The sequence below is a fragment of the Mus pahari genome, chromosome 17 (genome assembly GCF_900095145.1).
Source record: "Mus pahari chromosome 17, PAHARI_EIJ_v1.1, whole genome shotgun sequence".
NCBI classification, from domain to species: Eukaryota; Metazoa; Chordata; class Mammalia; order Rodentia; family Muridae; genus Mus; species Mus pahari.
In genome coordinates, this window is record NC_034606.1 from 56,567,722 (window position 1) to 56,583,564 (window position 15,843).

General features: G+C 40.5%; 1 protein-coding gene across 1 annotated transcript in view; it reads left to right on the forward strand.

Moving 5' to 3' along the window:
* The window catches only part of Lrrk2 (leucine rich repeat kinase 2), a 142,040-nt gene that overhangs the window by 108,768 nt on the left and 17,429 nt on the right, over positions 1-15,843 (forward strand). Inside the window, exons 41-43 of the mRNA XM_029547872.1 lie at positions 4,810-4,970; positions 13,678-13,848; positions 15,084-15,184. Coding sequence (XP_029403732.1) covers positions 4,810-4,970; positions 13,678-13,848; positions 15,084-15,184 — 433 coding nt within the window. The remainder of the gene's footprint in view (positions 1-4,809; positions 4,971-13,677; positions 13,849-15,083; positions 15,185-15,843) is intronic.

Genomic DNA, 15,843 nt, shown 5'->3' on the forward strand with positions numbered 1-15,843 from the left:
GTCTCTTAAGAGGTTATGCTAGTGCCTGGCAAACACAGAAGTGGATGCTCACAGTCAGCTATTGGATGGAACACAGGGCCCCCAATGGAGGAGCTACAGAAAGTACCCAAGGAGCTGAAGGGGTCTGCAATCCTATATGTGGAACAGCAATATGAACTAACCAGCACTCCCAGAGCTCATGTCTCTAGCTGCATATGTAGCAGAAGATGGCCTAGTCAGCCAACATTGGGAAGAGAGGCCCCTTGGTCTTGCCAACTTTATATGCTCCAGTACAGGGGAACACCAGGGTGAAGAAGGGGGAGTGGTTGGGTAGGGGAGTAGGGTGGGGGAGTGTATAGGGGACATTGGGGATAACATTTAAAATGTAAATGAAGTAAATACCTAATAAAACTTGGAAAAAAAAGAAAAATAATAATAAAACAGTCTTAAGAACAACAACAAAAAAAGATATGTAAATATCAATATGAGAGGCTGCAAATAAAATCCAGGGCATTTCTATGTGGGGGAAAAAGAAAAGAAAAGAAAAGAAAAGAAAAGAAAAGAAAAGAAAAGAAAAGAAAAGAAAAGAAAAGAAAAGAAAAGGCACCAACTGGTAGGCATTTGGATTTAGGTTGGAATGACTGCTTTTGAACACCAGGGGGAGCCTCAGAGCAACCTGAGCTCAGTAAAGAGCCCTCTAGCCTCCTGTTTTCCAAAGCCATCACAATTACTTTCTTGATTTAACTGATCCTGGGCCCCAGATTTTCCTCAAATTTTTCATGTAATCCTGAAGTGTTTGTTTAAAAACTGAAGACGTGCTATTTTGTATTCAACATTTAAGTTGCAAGTCTATTGCGCCATGGCTGCAATAGCTCTGGCATTTATTTCAAGTATCAAATCCCACGTTTTTATGAAGCAAATGGAAGTTTAGCATGTTCTTCAGTCCTTTGCCTCATTTGTTCTTAATCTAAAGTCAGAAAGGAATTCTAGATCTTCCTCCACAGGGGGTTGGTATGTATAAGTAGCTGTTAATCTTCCACTAGTATTAAATGTAATTTTAAAACTCAATGTTTTAATAAAAATTGTATGAAAAAAAACCCTCTTTAATAAAAAAGAAAAATAAATATGTACATATTAACATTGTGATTTCAAATAATTGTTAAGGTGTGGCTGTTAACTACAGGGGTAGAAACAAGGGATAAAGTCATGTTCCACTATGGTTTCTTGGGTAATAAGCTACTTGGAATGACGCATAAGAAACGTGTTCATTTTATCAATCCTTTCTTCAAGATCTGCTTTAATTCAGTCCCTTCCTTTCAGCTCGTTCTCAGCATTCTCATATAGGTTATCAAGCTTTCTGAGATTCAGGATGTTCAAACTTAATTTATTCCCCTTGCTGTCTCTTCTCACAGTGAGCCTGTGCTTCCTTCTGTATTCCCCATTTGTTGGGACAGGATCAATATATTCACAGAAAGTCCATTTTCCCCCACCTACAGCTAGTGTCCCTTCGTGAGTTCACAGCTAGCCTAGGTTACACGGTGAAATCTTGTCTCAATATCTGTCTGTCAATCAGTATCTATATCTATCTATGAATCTACATATGTATCTATGTATGTATCTATCTCTATTATCTATCTATCTACCTACCTATCTGTATCTCCATGTATCAGATCTTTGAATATATTTTATATTTATCATTTTTATCAATTTTTTTAGTTTTATGCTACTACTTCAATCTAGTATCCATAGAGAATTATCAGAACATTTCCCCTGAAATAAAAGTCTAATTATACTGGAGATTCCCTCGTCTTTCCACTTACCTGTAATGTACATCTCCGCTCTGTGGAGTCACAGCGTGGAAGTCCTTTATGAGTGCCTTGGGTTCCCTCGCAGCCTTACTCTGGGCCTTGTCTCTCGTCCACATTCTAACCAGGTTGACTTCCATGTCTCTACCTTTCTTCTCACCGAGTTTTCTGGAGAGCTCATTCCTACACGCATGCTATCCCTACCATACAGCTCAACAGCTCGGCCTCTTCACGGAGAACAAGCGTTCCGTACACGTATTGACATGTGCTCATTTGGTTTTGGTTTTATGAGTCAGAAACTCACGCTGGAGCCAGTCAGCTTCAGCCAGGCTGGTCATAAACTCTTCATCTTTTTCTGCCTCAGCACCCTGAGTTCACTTGTGCTTCCTGCACACTTACCCCATGTAAGACTTTGTATCAGGCCGTGAAGAAGGACAGGCAGAGATTGTGTGCCTCAGGTTAAAGCCTGCCTGGGTAAAGTCAACAGTGCTGCCTGTACCGTTCCGTTTCTGCTTCCTCAACCTTTGACCCTCACACTCTGCCATCTTAGTACACCTCAGCACCGTCTTTTCCTTCATAAGGACCCTCTTAAAAGCAGGTTTATAAAGACAGCTTTGTGTCCACTAATGAATGAACCTTATAGATATCTAATGCATATTTGTTAAAGAAATGAACGCATTTTATTTTTAGAGTAATATATTCAGGATTAGATAAAGTTGACTTTAAATTATAAAGGTAGGGGCTTCTTAGTAATTCTTATAATAGTGACGATTAAAGACTGGTTAACCGAGTATAGTTTACGTTAATGAAATATTTGACAATAATTATTCCCAAACAATGTTTTAATTCATTTGTCTGAATTCTTGCCAGTGAGAAATGATTTGTGCTTATTAAAATTTCAAAAGCTTTTTTTCTTTTCTATTACAGGGTATTAGAATTGCACTTTTAAAGATTAAATTCTATAATTAAATACTGTAATTAAACCAGATAACCTTGATCTCCAAGTGACATGATTTAATTGACTGTCTTTTAGTGCTACAAAGGTATTCTGAGGGAGCCTGTGTTCCACCTGTAGCAGAGAGGGGGATGTGTTATGGCATTTTGGGATCATATTTGATGACATATACTTAACTTTTTAATTCTTAATCTCTTGGCTTTTCTCAAGACAGCTAATGGCCTTTCAGTAAGCCCTCAGTAAATGTTCCTTTCAACTGAATTACTGTTGTTAAGGTCAACTTCATTAGTGCATTTGTGTTATTGATCAGCCCAAACTGTACATCCTGACGTGAACAGTTCCAGTGCTATGTCCTGAGTACATCCTGGAAGAGAGACTCAGCCCAGTAGTTGATAGAGTGAAATGACGCATTTGCTCTGGGCCATCCCACAATAGAAAGTTCCAGACATGACAGTTCTCTAGTGCTAATGCCCCAGCAATGATTGGTAGGAGGTAACAAGGTAAATATTTTTTAATGTAATCTTACCCGAATTCCAAGTCAGAAATAAACAAAGGATTTTAACAATCCTCATTAAGTCCCACGAAAATTGTCCTTTCAGCGAAGGTCACACCACAACTGTGAGCTTAATGTACAGGGAAAATCAGGAGTTTAAAGATTTCTCAGGAGAGGGAATAATAGTTATTTTAGCATTTGGGAAACTGTGTGTTCTTCCACCATGTTTGCAGAGTAGATAATACTTGGCCAAGATTAAAACATTGTGTTTCATATTAAGTAATTTCTATTATTTGCTCAAAATGCCCAAATCCAGGTATACTTTGACTCCATCTCACACCCAGATTTTGTTCCTTCTAAGACAGTTTTTGCCTTCCTGACTGTTCAGATGCTTTTTTTTTATTAATCTTAGCATGTAACAAATTATCTTTACTGTAAGATATATCCACAGAGCTGGAAATAATAGCTAGGTAAAAGCTTACAATTTGATTTGTTTTTTGCTGAAAAGAAGAAAATATTCTTAAAAACATTAGGAAGAAAAGTAATCAGAAAAAGATAAGTAGCAAAGATAAGTGATATCATTTTAAAAACTAAAGAAACCAATTCCTGCATAAGTTTTAAGAACATCAAAGCAGATAAATGAAGGTTGTAACAAAAATAAAGCATATAGCAGAATTACATTTACTCTAACCTCTTCGTTTCTATCTTTTGGGCAGGCCTGGCAGGCCTCGAGCAATCTGCCTTCTTGCTTATATCTCTGAGTATTAAGATTACAGGCATCACCAAACCAGTTAACGCATTCCAATATTTAATTTAATTTTTAAATATCCCCTTCGGTTGGTGAGGGGATATAGAATTTACTCTCGGTAGTTGTTGAGGTATAAAGAGAAACTGTCCTATCTTTTCTGTGCTCATGGCTGTGTGCTTGTGGCTGTATGCTCGTGGCTGTGTGCACAGGGCTGTGTGTACATGACTGTGTGTACATGGTTGTGTGTACAGGGCTGTGTGCTCATGGCTGTGTGCTCATGGCTGTGTGCACAGGGATGTGTGCTCATGGCTGTGTGCACAGGGCTGTGTGCTCATGGCTGTGTGTACAGGGCTGTGTGCACAGGGCTGTGTGCTCATGGCTGTGTGTACATGGCTATGTGTACAGGGCTGTGTGCACAGGGCTGTGTGTACAGGGCTGTGTGTACAGGACTGTGTGTACATGGCTGTGCGTACATGGCTGTGTGCACAGGGCTGTGTGTACATGGTTGTGTATACAGGGCTGTGTGTACAGGGCTGTGTGCTCATGGCTGTGTGTACATGGCTGTGTGCACAGGGCTATGTGTTAAAGCTCAAGTCGCCTACCAGGCTTGATGTTTTAGTTTTGGGGAAGAAGCACCACTTTGCTTTGTAGTGTTTGATCTATATGTTTTTAAGTCTGTTTGCAGTATATATTTCAACTTTTATGGACTAAGATAACACACCATTTTTGATGTTTTGCATAAAGAACACAACATCTTGAAAAGAAATATGAGCAAATTAATATAGGCTGATTGTTCTTTTGATAAGACCTCCTGTGTATTCTCTGGCAGGTATCTCCACTCAGCCATGATTATTTACCGTGATCTGAAGCCCCACAATGTGCTGCTTTTTACCCTGTATCCCAATGCTGCCATCATTGCGAAGATTGCAGACTACGGGATCGCACAGTACTGCTGCAGGATGGGAATAAAGACATCAGAGGGCACCCCAGGTAGGAGAGCAAGTTTAGTTTTTGGAGTGGATCATCAGTGCCCTCAGGCGTGGGTCTAGGAGAATCAAAACAGATATAGCCTGTCACAGGGTGAGCAGATACTTATGGTCTAAAGAGTGATGACCACTGCATTGACATTTTTTGTCATCCTACTTTCTAGACCAATAATGATGACAACAAAAATCAACTTGTTATTTTCTAAGCCAAAAACTGAACTAAAAGGAGAAGTTATTTAATAGATATATATATATAGATAGATAGATAGATAGAGAACATCTCTCAACCCTCATCAGAGAAACTTCTTTTTCCTCTTTTTTATTAGATATTTTCTTTATGTTTCAAATGTTATCCCCTTTCCTAGTTTCCCTTCCAAAAACCCCCTCCCCATCCCGTATTCCTTCCCCCTGCTCACCAACCCACCCACCCCTGCTTCCTGGCCCTGGCATTCCCCATGGAAGGAGTTACAGAGACAAAGTGTGGAGCAGAGACTGAAGGAATGACCATCCAGAGACTGCCCCACCTGGGTATACAGCCCATATACAATCACCAAACCCAGACACTATTGTGGATGCCAACAAGTGCTTGCTGACAGGAGCTTGGTATAGCTGTCTCCTGAGAGACTCTGACAGTGCCTGACAAATACAAAAGTGGATTCTCATAGCCATCCATTGGATTAAGCACAGGGTCCCCAATGAAGAATCTAGAGAAAGTACCCAAGGAGTTGAAGGGGTTTGCAGCCCCATAGGAGGAACAACAATATGAACTAACCAGTACCCCCAGAGCTCCCAGGGACTGTCATTATATTTTTGAAAACTGAATTTTTTCCCCCAATTACAATGTCTGTTGTATTTTTGGTCAGACTAAGTGCTTCCCTTTTACTTTGTTTGCCTGTATTTGCAAGTAGGGTGTGCATCCACCTAAGCATGTCAGAGTACACATTGCCTGTGAGTGTCTCTGGGCTGCCCGATCAGGAAGAAAATAGTTACTGTTTCTTTAACACTTGCTGTGTACCAGGCTCTATGGAAGGTGCGTCAGAACCACATTTCCTGATTTCACGCTCAGTCTGTCTATTTGTTACTGTTTTTCTCTTTTGTAAATGGGGACATTGAGCCAGTTTTGGTTTTACATCAAGTACCCAAGATGGTAATTCCATTGATTCAGTGAGAAACAAGGTGTCTGACTTTGGCCTCTTCAGCTGTCTTCTCCACCATATTCCGTGCATTTGAAAAGGCTTAATGAACTGTTCAATCTTAGTTTCTAAGGGAGAAGAGCAAAGTAGCTGTATTGTTCATCGGAAGCTTGGAAAGCAGTATTTCCACCTAGGAAAAATGGATGTTAACAATGTCCTTATGTAGGAAGTTCTCATACATCTCATGCGAGGTCTCAAAGAGACCTGGAATATGAAGGAAAGTGAGGCCATGAGACCTCCTTAGGTGTGGTTGAGGAGAAGGGTTTTGTTTTACATATGAGAGAGAACACAGTCAGAGTGTCTCTAGAGAGCTCAGACCACACATGGGCAGCAGAAAAGACTCAGCTGTGAGAGGAGAGAGAGAAGAGTGAGGAGCAAGAGGGGAGATGGGGAGAGGAGAAGGGGGCCAAGGGAACCGAGAGGACACACCAGGAAGCCAACGGAACTTGTGGCAGAGTTATATTGGAATCAGAAGTTGGGGGAAGGGAAGCAAAGCCCAGGCCCTGAGCAGGTGAGGTTTAGAGTAGCAGGCAGGGTTACCAGTGCTGGGAGGAGCCACCCGGGTACTGAGGGAGACTTTGGGACCTCACATTTCATATGATGCTAAGGTGGCCCGGCCCACTTAACTGGGGCTCACAGTTCTTTCTTTCCTTTCTCTTGGGCGGGCATCTGTCACTGAGGCTTTGTCCACTTATGTGACAGTGGTCATCTCTGGGTTCTAGCATGAGCTTCCGGGCTTAAGTTCTACTGCCTCACCAACCAATCACTGGACAGTCAACAGCAGCTCGGCGTACTCCACAGATGGAGCCTTTTAACTTTGCTGCCTGACTTCCTGGTTTTTATTAAAGCCAGCTTAAAACTTTATTGCCACTCGATTCAGAGATAACCACAGAATCCTGAGCCCATATAATCTCTACTGATAACTTTCAGTGACATAAATATGGAAGAAACTCTCAACAAAAGAAACTGACCTCTTCTGCTTTCTTCTACTCTCTGCTCTCCAAGGTCATACACATGGTGCGGGTCTATTTCTTATTGTACCCCAAAACTTCTGTCTGTTATTACTTTTATTATGATTATTATCACTAAAGGACTTCTAATTAGCCCTAAATTCTGACCCAAGTTTGAAAAAAAAAGAAAATCCATCACCACAATTGCTACTAAAACTTGATTTTTTTTTTCCTTCCTCAAATCAATGATCTTGTGAAAAGTTCTTTCCCACAGGATTTTATCTGTGTTTTTCTCTTTGTTGAAATTTCCCATTCATGGTATACCTTTTAATGTGGAAAGTTTCCATAAAAGAGATAGAAACGTGTATTCATCAGACATGTTATATTTGTGGGTGCATTTTATAATAATACTAAGAACAGTACTTCACCCTGGGTGTTCATGTATGTGAGAGAACTATGTCTCTACAGGAGAGTGAGAGTGCAGACCTTTACAGGGCCCAAGCCATGAGTAGGGTTAATGCTTAACCATTTCCAGGAGTGATGCCCTATAAGCCCCAATGCTACCTGTCATCTACTATCCAGGGAGTGCAATCTTAGGGGATGCTAAAAATCACTTCAGGTCAGAGAGTGGCAAATCCAGGAAGCCTATGAGCAGGAGCACCCCCAGCTCAGCAGGAGTTCATCCTAAGGTCAAAGAGAGAAAGAGCTCACTTACAAACAGGCACAGCATTGCCATGTGACATTGTCTACTTTGGGAAGAGTAAATATAGGAAGGTTGGTTCCACCCTTAACTCCATCTGGGTTTCCTGTTGAGAGTGACAATTAATTCTGTGTTCCATGACAATTGCAGGATTGACCCAAGTGAATAGTGACTGATGGCATCAATTCTGTCAACATCTATACAAATAAAACAGTCACTGGGCAAATTAAATGTTCTCTAGCTATTCACTATTATATGGTAAGGACAAGGTTCAACTTATATGACTTTGCAAGGTCACTAGAAAACTATTGGGCATTTAAAGAAGCATTTCAACAAATTCATGGCTTAGATACCCCTAAATAGACAAATGGCATTATGTTAGAATACTGGGATCACGTGACTCAAGATATTTACTGAGGAAAGTTGAAGATGAAAATGAAAAAACATTTCCATAAATATTTTTTCCTTCTTTTCTTTTTTTCCCATGATTTTTCTTAACCTTTCTACCTCACCTTCTTCCTCCCTCCGTTCCTCTACCCCTCTTTCTCCTTCTTTCCCCCCCCTCCCATCTCTCTTTACTTCTTTCTTTGTTGAGAGAGGCTCTCATAATCATGGAGCACAAGCTGGACTAAAACTCTGTCTAGAGCTGAGGGTGACTTTGCACTGATGCCCCTGCCCAAATCTCCAGTGCTGGCATCGTGCATAGTACTGAAGAGCAAATCCAGGGATTTATGAGTGCTGTGCTAACACTCTAAAAAAACGATCTATGTCCCCTGCTTGATCATCATCACCAATAATTGTTAAAAAAAATAAAAACTTCCAAAGTACTGAAGGGCTCTGACAAAATTGGTGCACACGTGATGAAAATGGATAGATGAATCTAGATAGCATCTCACTTCTCCTCTTGATTTATAATTCCGTGGTTGAAAGTTAGATCAGAGAATTTACAATAAAACACACACGAAAGATGGTGTTTAATACCCGACAATTTAATACTTGGAAGTTTGGTTTAATAAATATCCGATGATGAATAGTAACACTTGGAAATATTTTACACAGTAACCCAAATCTCTTTTAAGTTCTAAGAATGTAAGCACAAGGGTTGTTAGTGAGTTAGCTATGTGAGTAGCTTGTGGGTTTAAGAACTCTTGACTTTGATTGTGTCTGAGGATTTAAGAAAGCATATGATATAGGGACCAGTGAGAGGACTCAGTAGGTTCAGATGCTTGTCACCAAACCTGAAGACCCGAATTGATTCCTGGAACTCACATGGTTGAAACAGAGAACTGTCTCCTGCAAGTTGTCCTTTGGCCTTCACATACATACCTTGATATGTGCCTGCATTCCCCTCACACAAATGAATAATGTAAACCCTAAAAAGGAGAAGGGGTCATAGCAGGTTTTGTGCTATCTGTAATGTGTGCTAACTGGTGAAAGGCAATTGAAATGTTCTGGAAAGTATCTGCAAAAAAACCAAAAAAAAAACCAAAAAAACAAAATGACTTAAGGATTTGCAATAGAGGTACTGTAACATTTTAAACATCATGTTGTCATATGTACAATTTATTAGTACTGTGTTTAGAGCTCCTAATTGCATCACATTTTGTTAGCCCAGGGTGTTACTATGCTATTACAGTTATACAGACAGGGAAGTTAGCTTTCGTTCCCTGTGATAAAATTCCTCAGAAAATCTGTGTCAAGGAAGATGTGTTTTGGCTCCCAGTTGTGGGAGCATCACTGCCTTGTTTTAGGATGAAGTTAAGCAAAACACGGATGGGTGCATGTGGCAGGGGGGGTGCTTGCTCACGTTTGTGGACGGCAGGAAGCAGGGAAAGGTTGGAAAGAAGAGAGGCTGGAGTAGGATAAACAGTTAGTGACGGACTCTCTCCAGTCACACCCTACCTGGAGAGCCCACCACTTTTCAACAGTAAGTTCTATCAATGCCTTAATCCATCAGTGAGCTAGGCACCCTCCTGAACACTGTTGCATTGAGGAACAGGTTTTCATCTCATGAATTCTTGAGGGGCCATTCATAGTCAAACAATAACAATAAAAATATCCTTGTCTTAAAGAAATACATTGTATATATATGTATATATATATATGTATATATATATATGTATATATATATATATACATATATATATATGGGTGTGTGTGTATACATATATATGTATATATGTATATATATATATATAATCCAAAACTTATGGTTTTAAACATATATATTTATATATACATGTATATTTATATATAATATCTAAGGCAATGCTTCTTAAACTTTTCCGCTCATGACCCCTCTATGTTCTAGAGCTATTTATGTGACCCAGGATATATAGGCACACAAAAGGGTTATACAAACCGAACATGTATCAATAGTAAGTAATAAACAATTAAAAATTTAAATAGTCATTTGGTAAGCACATATTCTTATAATTCATTACAGATGACAGCTCACTTGCATACTAATGAGATGAATATATGCTTGTTTGTCTAACACAAACAAGTTCAAAGATACTAACTTTATACATGCTGAGGGATGGAGGTAGAATGTGTGGTGTCTTTACTTTCTTCAAATAAACCATTAAGCTTTCAGAAGAGTGGAAGCCATTGCATGTATTACACAACAGTACAACTCATAGCATAGAGTAGTGTGGAATGGAGCAGCGGTGTTTGGGGCACCAGCTCATGCTAGTGTTGTGTGTGAGACATGCATGTTGTGTGTTCAGAACCAGGGCCGTAAAGTTCCACAATGCAACACAAGCCCTTCCAGAAATATAATCAGCTTCATTTTGCTTTTGAAAGCAATTCTGCTTTTTTACAAGCTCAGAAATCTTTTACTGACAACTGTGACAACTTTGGCAGTTTCAGTAAAGTACTTGCCATGCAAATATGGGTGTCTAAGCTTAGATCTTGATTACACACATCATAAAGTTGGGTGTGCTTGTGCACGCCTGTGATCCCAGGGCCAGAGAGACAGAGATAGAAGTATCCCTGGGGAAAACAAAGCATAAAACAAAATGTTAAGGACACCACACATAGACCACTGGAGTTCCTAGGCACACACACATGCATGCATATGCACAAACATGGAATTCTTTCAGACTTTCCAAGACCTTCACCTCTAGCTACACATACCCACATGGTAAGAAGTTTTGGTTACAAGGGCCAGATTTTAGTCATTAGTAAAGTAGGAGCTGTCAGGTATGTATTTGGTGTCCCTGGTCCTCTTTATTCCTCATGCCATTGCAGCCAGCTGAAGAACTACTGAGCCTTCCATCCGGCCAGCATCTTGGAACTGTCCCCTGAAGGATGTGGACTCACACATTGTGGTGTCCCCTGAAGGCTGTGGGCTCACACATTAAGGTGTCCCCTGGCAGTGCATTTTCATTGCTATAAGATTCATGTATGTTACTAAAAAGCTGCAAGTATAAAAGAGGACAAGGAATACGTGCCATAAGCACATTGATGTGGTCCTTTCTAGATGTCCTGTGTCTCCTGTCAACATTTAAGCCTGCAAAAGAGGGGAAGAGCAGTCCAGCTGCAGCTGCTTCTGCCTTCTACCCGGATACACAGATTCAGTGATCAGAACAGTCTCTCTCTCGCTCTGCAAGTACTCTGTTCCTAGATCATAGCCAATTTTTGAGTTTTTGTTTGTTTGTTTGTTTTAAGAAAGAAAACTGTAGTTTTTAATTTTATTGGGTAGAATGGAATTCTAAGTTCTGGAACTAATGAACCCACAGGAATTCTAGACAAGTTAGTGACTTTAAGTCTATAAAATGTCCCCCCTCTTCTGTATAAACCTCTGTGCTGGTAACAGTTGCATCAAACAAGGAGAAAATTGATAAAGGCTTTCGTTTCCTGTGAGATTTTATATATTGGGTTGTCAGTTTGTAGATGGAACCTTCAAACCAAAATGTGTCCTACCTACAAGAAGTGCAGAGGCAGAGATGGAGCAGGGACTAAGGGAATACCCAACCAATAACTGGCCCAACATGAGATCCATGCCATGGGCAAGAACCAATCCCTGACACTATTAAGGATACTCTGCAGATAGCTGCCTAGCATGGCTGTCTTCTGAGAAGCTCCGCCCAGCAGGTGTCCAAAAAGAGATGCAGAGATTCATAAATGTCACTACCATCTCCAACCAGCAGAAAAGAAGCAACAAAACCGATGTCCTTCTCAAAGCAGTTTATTCAGGAACATAACTATGTGCAGTAAAAAGACCCCCCCGACCTCTCTCGGCCATCCCCTTTTATACCCTCTAGTCCACTCCCCATTACCCCATTCCATGTAGGCCCAGTTCATTGGCTCAGGACTACATTCGTCACATCATCTGATCTTCCATCATGGTGCATCTGGGCAGTGCAGTTTAACGGACGTGGCTATCTTGAGAGATATGAGGAAGTCAGTTGTCAGTCATTAGACTTGGCGGCAGTCCTGGGCACCATCTTGGGGTCGCGGCCAAACCCGCTCCTTACACATAACCAAACATTAGACAGAGCTCAGAGGGTCTCATGGAAGAATCAGGGCAAGGATTGAGGGACCCGGAAGGTATAGGGACTCCGTGGGAGGACCAACAGTATTAACTAACCTGGATCCTTGTGGGATCCTGGGGACTGAACCACAAACTGAGGAACGTGCTTGGGTTGGACCTAGGCCCCCTGCACGTGTGTGCTGAATGTGTGTGTGGCAGATGTACGGCTTGGTCTTCATGTGGGTGTGTCTCTGTCACCCCACTCCCCACAACTGGAGCAGGGAGTGTCTCTACTGTCTCTTCTGCCTGCCTGTGGGTCCTGTTCCCCTAGCTGGACTGCCTTTTCTGACTTCAGTGGGGGAGGATGCCTAGTCCTGCAGTGACCAGTACCAGTGTGGGTTGGTGCCTGGGGTGGGGTTCCCTTTCTCAGAGGAGAAGGGAAGGGGGCATTGGATAGGGGCTATATGAGGGGAGTACTAGAAGGAGAGGAGTGTTGTAGGGAGTTTTGATCTACCTGCCTTTGTTCCAGGAAGTGGCTGTGCTGCCAGCCCCCACCCAGCTTCCCCTGAATCCACAGGTAAAAAAAGACACAGACATACAGTTGTTCCATTTCAACTTGTCTTCTTAGCACAATTGCTGGGCACTCCTGTCTCCCACCTGGAAAATGCACCTTTATCATTTCCCTTAGCCCTGAACCTCCTACCAGTCTTAACTGAGTTGGTCAGTTGAGTTTAGTCCCTGCTAAGTATCTCTGACTACCCATCTATAGGAGCAGCCACACCCTATTGCTCCTCCCCAGACCTCACATGGTTGCCTGGTTCTCCTCTTTCCAAAGCATGGTGAATTCTGTTCTCCTTTTTTGTCTCCCTGCCTGCTTCCAGGGACCTGGAAGTCCCACCTGTCCCTTCTACCCAGAAATTGGCCCATGGCTTTCTTTTCTGACAGATCAAGAACCATTTGGGGAACAAGACCTTTGCATCAGAGCTGCCCCCTACAGAGGGAGGGGGTGGGATGTAAAGTAAATAAATAAATTAATGGAAATAAAACAGAACCCAATAAAATAATACATTATGCCTACAAGTTAGTCTCTACTTAATAATTTGTTATTCAGTGTTTATCAAGATTATCCTTCAGTATCATCTTTTAAGACTAAGATATCATCGTAGGAATATAAAGTTTTATAGTAGAAGATCTGTCCTTTAAGATAGGCAGTGGCATGGTGCCCAAGACAGACCTGCTCACTGCTCATTGCCTTGTTCCAGGCTTCTTACTGCAGCAATGACATGGCCTGACTTAGATCCCATCCCTTTCTTTGACTTGTTTCTTAGCAGTTGACCTACATGCAGGCCCTGGTGTTTGCTAAATTTATTGCTGTATCTGTTTCCTTTCAGGGTTCCGGGCACCTGAAGTTGCCAGGGGGAATGTCATTTATAACCAACAGGCTGATGTTTATTCTTTTGGCTTACTACTTCACGATATTTGGACAACTGGGAGTAGGATTATGGAGGGTTTGAGGTTCCCAAATGAGTTTGATGAGTTAGCCATACAAGGGAAATTGCCAGGTAAGTTCTGGTTTATATGTACAAGAGTTCTTTTCTTAATGTCAGCATGGTCATGTAGAGTTTGGTTACTTTGGCTGAATGCATAGGTCTTCTTAAATTTTGTGATACAATAATAAAGATCACACAAAAAACGTAGTTATTTTAGGCTTAATAAAATCCAAAGGAAGTACTGGTGTTTGGTATTACCTTGGGAGGACATTTGGGAAAGGAAGATTATATTAGAATCAGGCTTGTGTTTGTGGTTCTGATAACAATTGCAGAATGCATTGTAGCCTGGGATGTTTTCATTTGCTTTGAGCAAAGTAATTCATATTCATGAAGAGGCTTTTAATAATTTATAGCATCCTTTGCTATGAATATTAATGAGAAATGGTAAATGAGTGCTTGACTAGGGCAGCTTCATTTTGAATGGGTGCCTCATGGCTCCGACGAATTTCATGACCTTTCATCTGTTCTTGACTATTACTTCATCTGCTAATACAGAATTATGTAGCTATTTCTAAGACTTCCTTCTCTCCCAAGATGTGCTTGAGTATGCACTCAGGACTGCTATGGGCATCAACTACCCTTTAGGGACCTTTAAAGACTCAGGAAAAGGAAATGGATTACTGTCAAACCCAACTCAGATGCCACTTGGCCATCACCCGCATCGCTCCTGTTAGCCTTCCAGTATAAATGCCCTGTTCTCTGTTGTACACCCACTTGAAGAGTGGCATTTCTAGAGGAAATATTAAATGCATGCAAACCAACTGCTTGCTCTAAATGCTTGCTCTCTGTGAGTATTAAAGTAAATGTGTTTTCACAGAAGCTATTTATTATATGAGCAAAAGTGTTTGCAAAGTCTCTGTGAAAATATCAAATAAAAATGCCTTTATTATATTAATTTGATTTTTGTATTTCTTTTTATACCATAAGAAGTCAGCAGATCTTTTATTTGTCTGTTATGGAGTGGTAGTAGGTAGTGAGACAGGAAGATCTTAATCTTGCTATGTAGCTGTTTCTAACATTGAACTTCAGATCATCCTTCATCTACCTCCTAACTGGTGGAAATACAAGGATGGAACTCTTTTGTGATGGCTCTACTGAAGATGAAATTAACAAAACCAACTATGCCATAGAAAACTTAGAATTATGGATCAGAGTTTCCATTGCATTTTTGAACTTATATATGTTGATAGTGAGCACTTAACTTTTGATTTATTTAGTATGCTGGAATGATCATCCTTATGTTTCAGATCCAGTTAAAGAATATGGCTGTGCCCCATGGCCTATGGTTGAGAAGTTAATTACAAAGTGTTTGAAGGAAAATCCTCAAGAAAGACCCACTTCTGCTCAGGTACACTCATGCTAAAAATTTTTAATATTTTGTACCAAACATCATATTCTTTTGTATACTTATAAGCATATGAATATAATTTTTAAATATATACTTAAACACATAAATTAACATATACATAGACAGAGTTAAATGTTATAATGTTTTATATATACTTATAGTGTTAGTTATAAAATATAATTTTTATAATCTCTGTCATTCTAACACACACTGTAACCCCAACACCCCAGGAGCCATCATCATTGATGATAGGTACATATATTTACATATTTCTTTGTGTGTGTATCTATTATTGCTGATATGTACAGTTACATGCATGTATGTCTTTTTATGAAATGTCTTTTTATTGCTGTACTCATTTTTCTACTCAATTATCTACTCACAAATTTTACATGTGAGAAAGACATCTTTCATATATGTTATTCTTTCTTGGGTATCTAAAGATTTCTTTTTGATTTTATGTGGTTTCCTTTATCGATTCTCTTAACATTCCTTCTAGGCTCCACCTCACAGTTACCTGGCATTAGCCAGTTATGCCTGGCTTACTACAAGGAGGCTTCCTCTCCTTCTCCTTCTCCTTCTCCTTCTCCTTCTCCTTCTCCTTCTCCTTCTCCTTCTCCTTCTCCTTCTCCTTCTCCTTCTCCTTCTCCTTCTCCTTC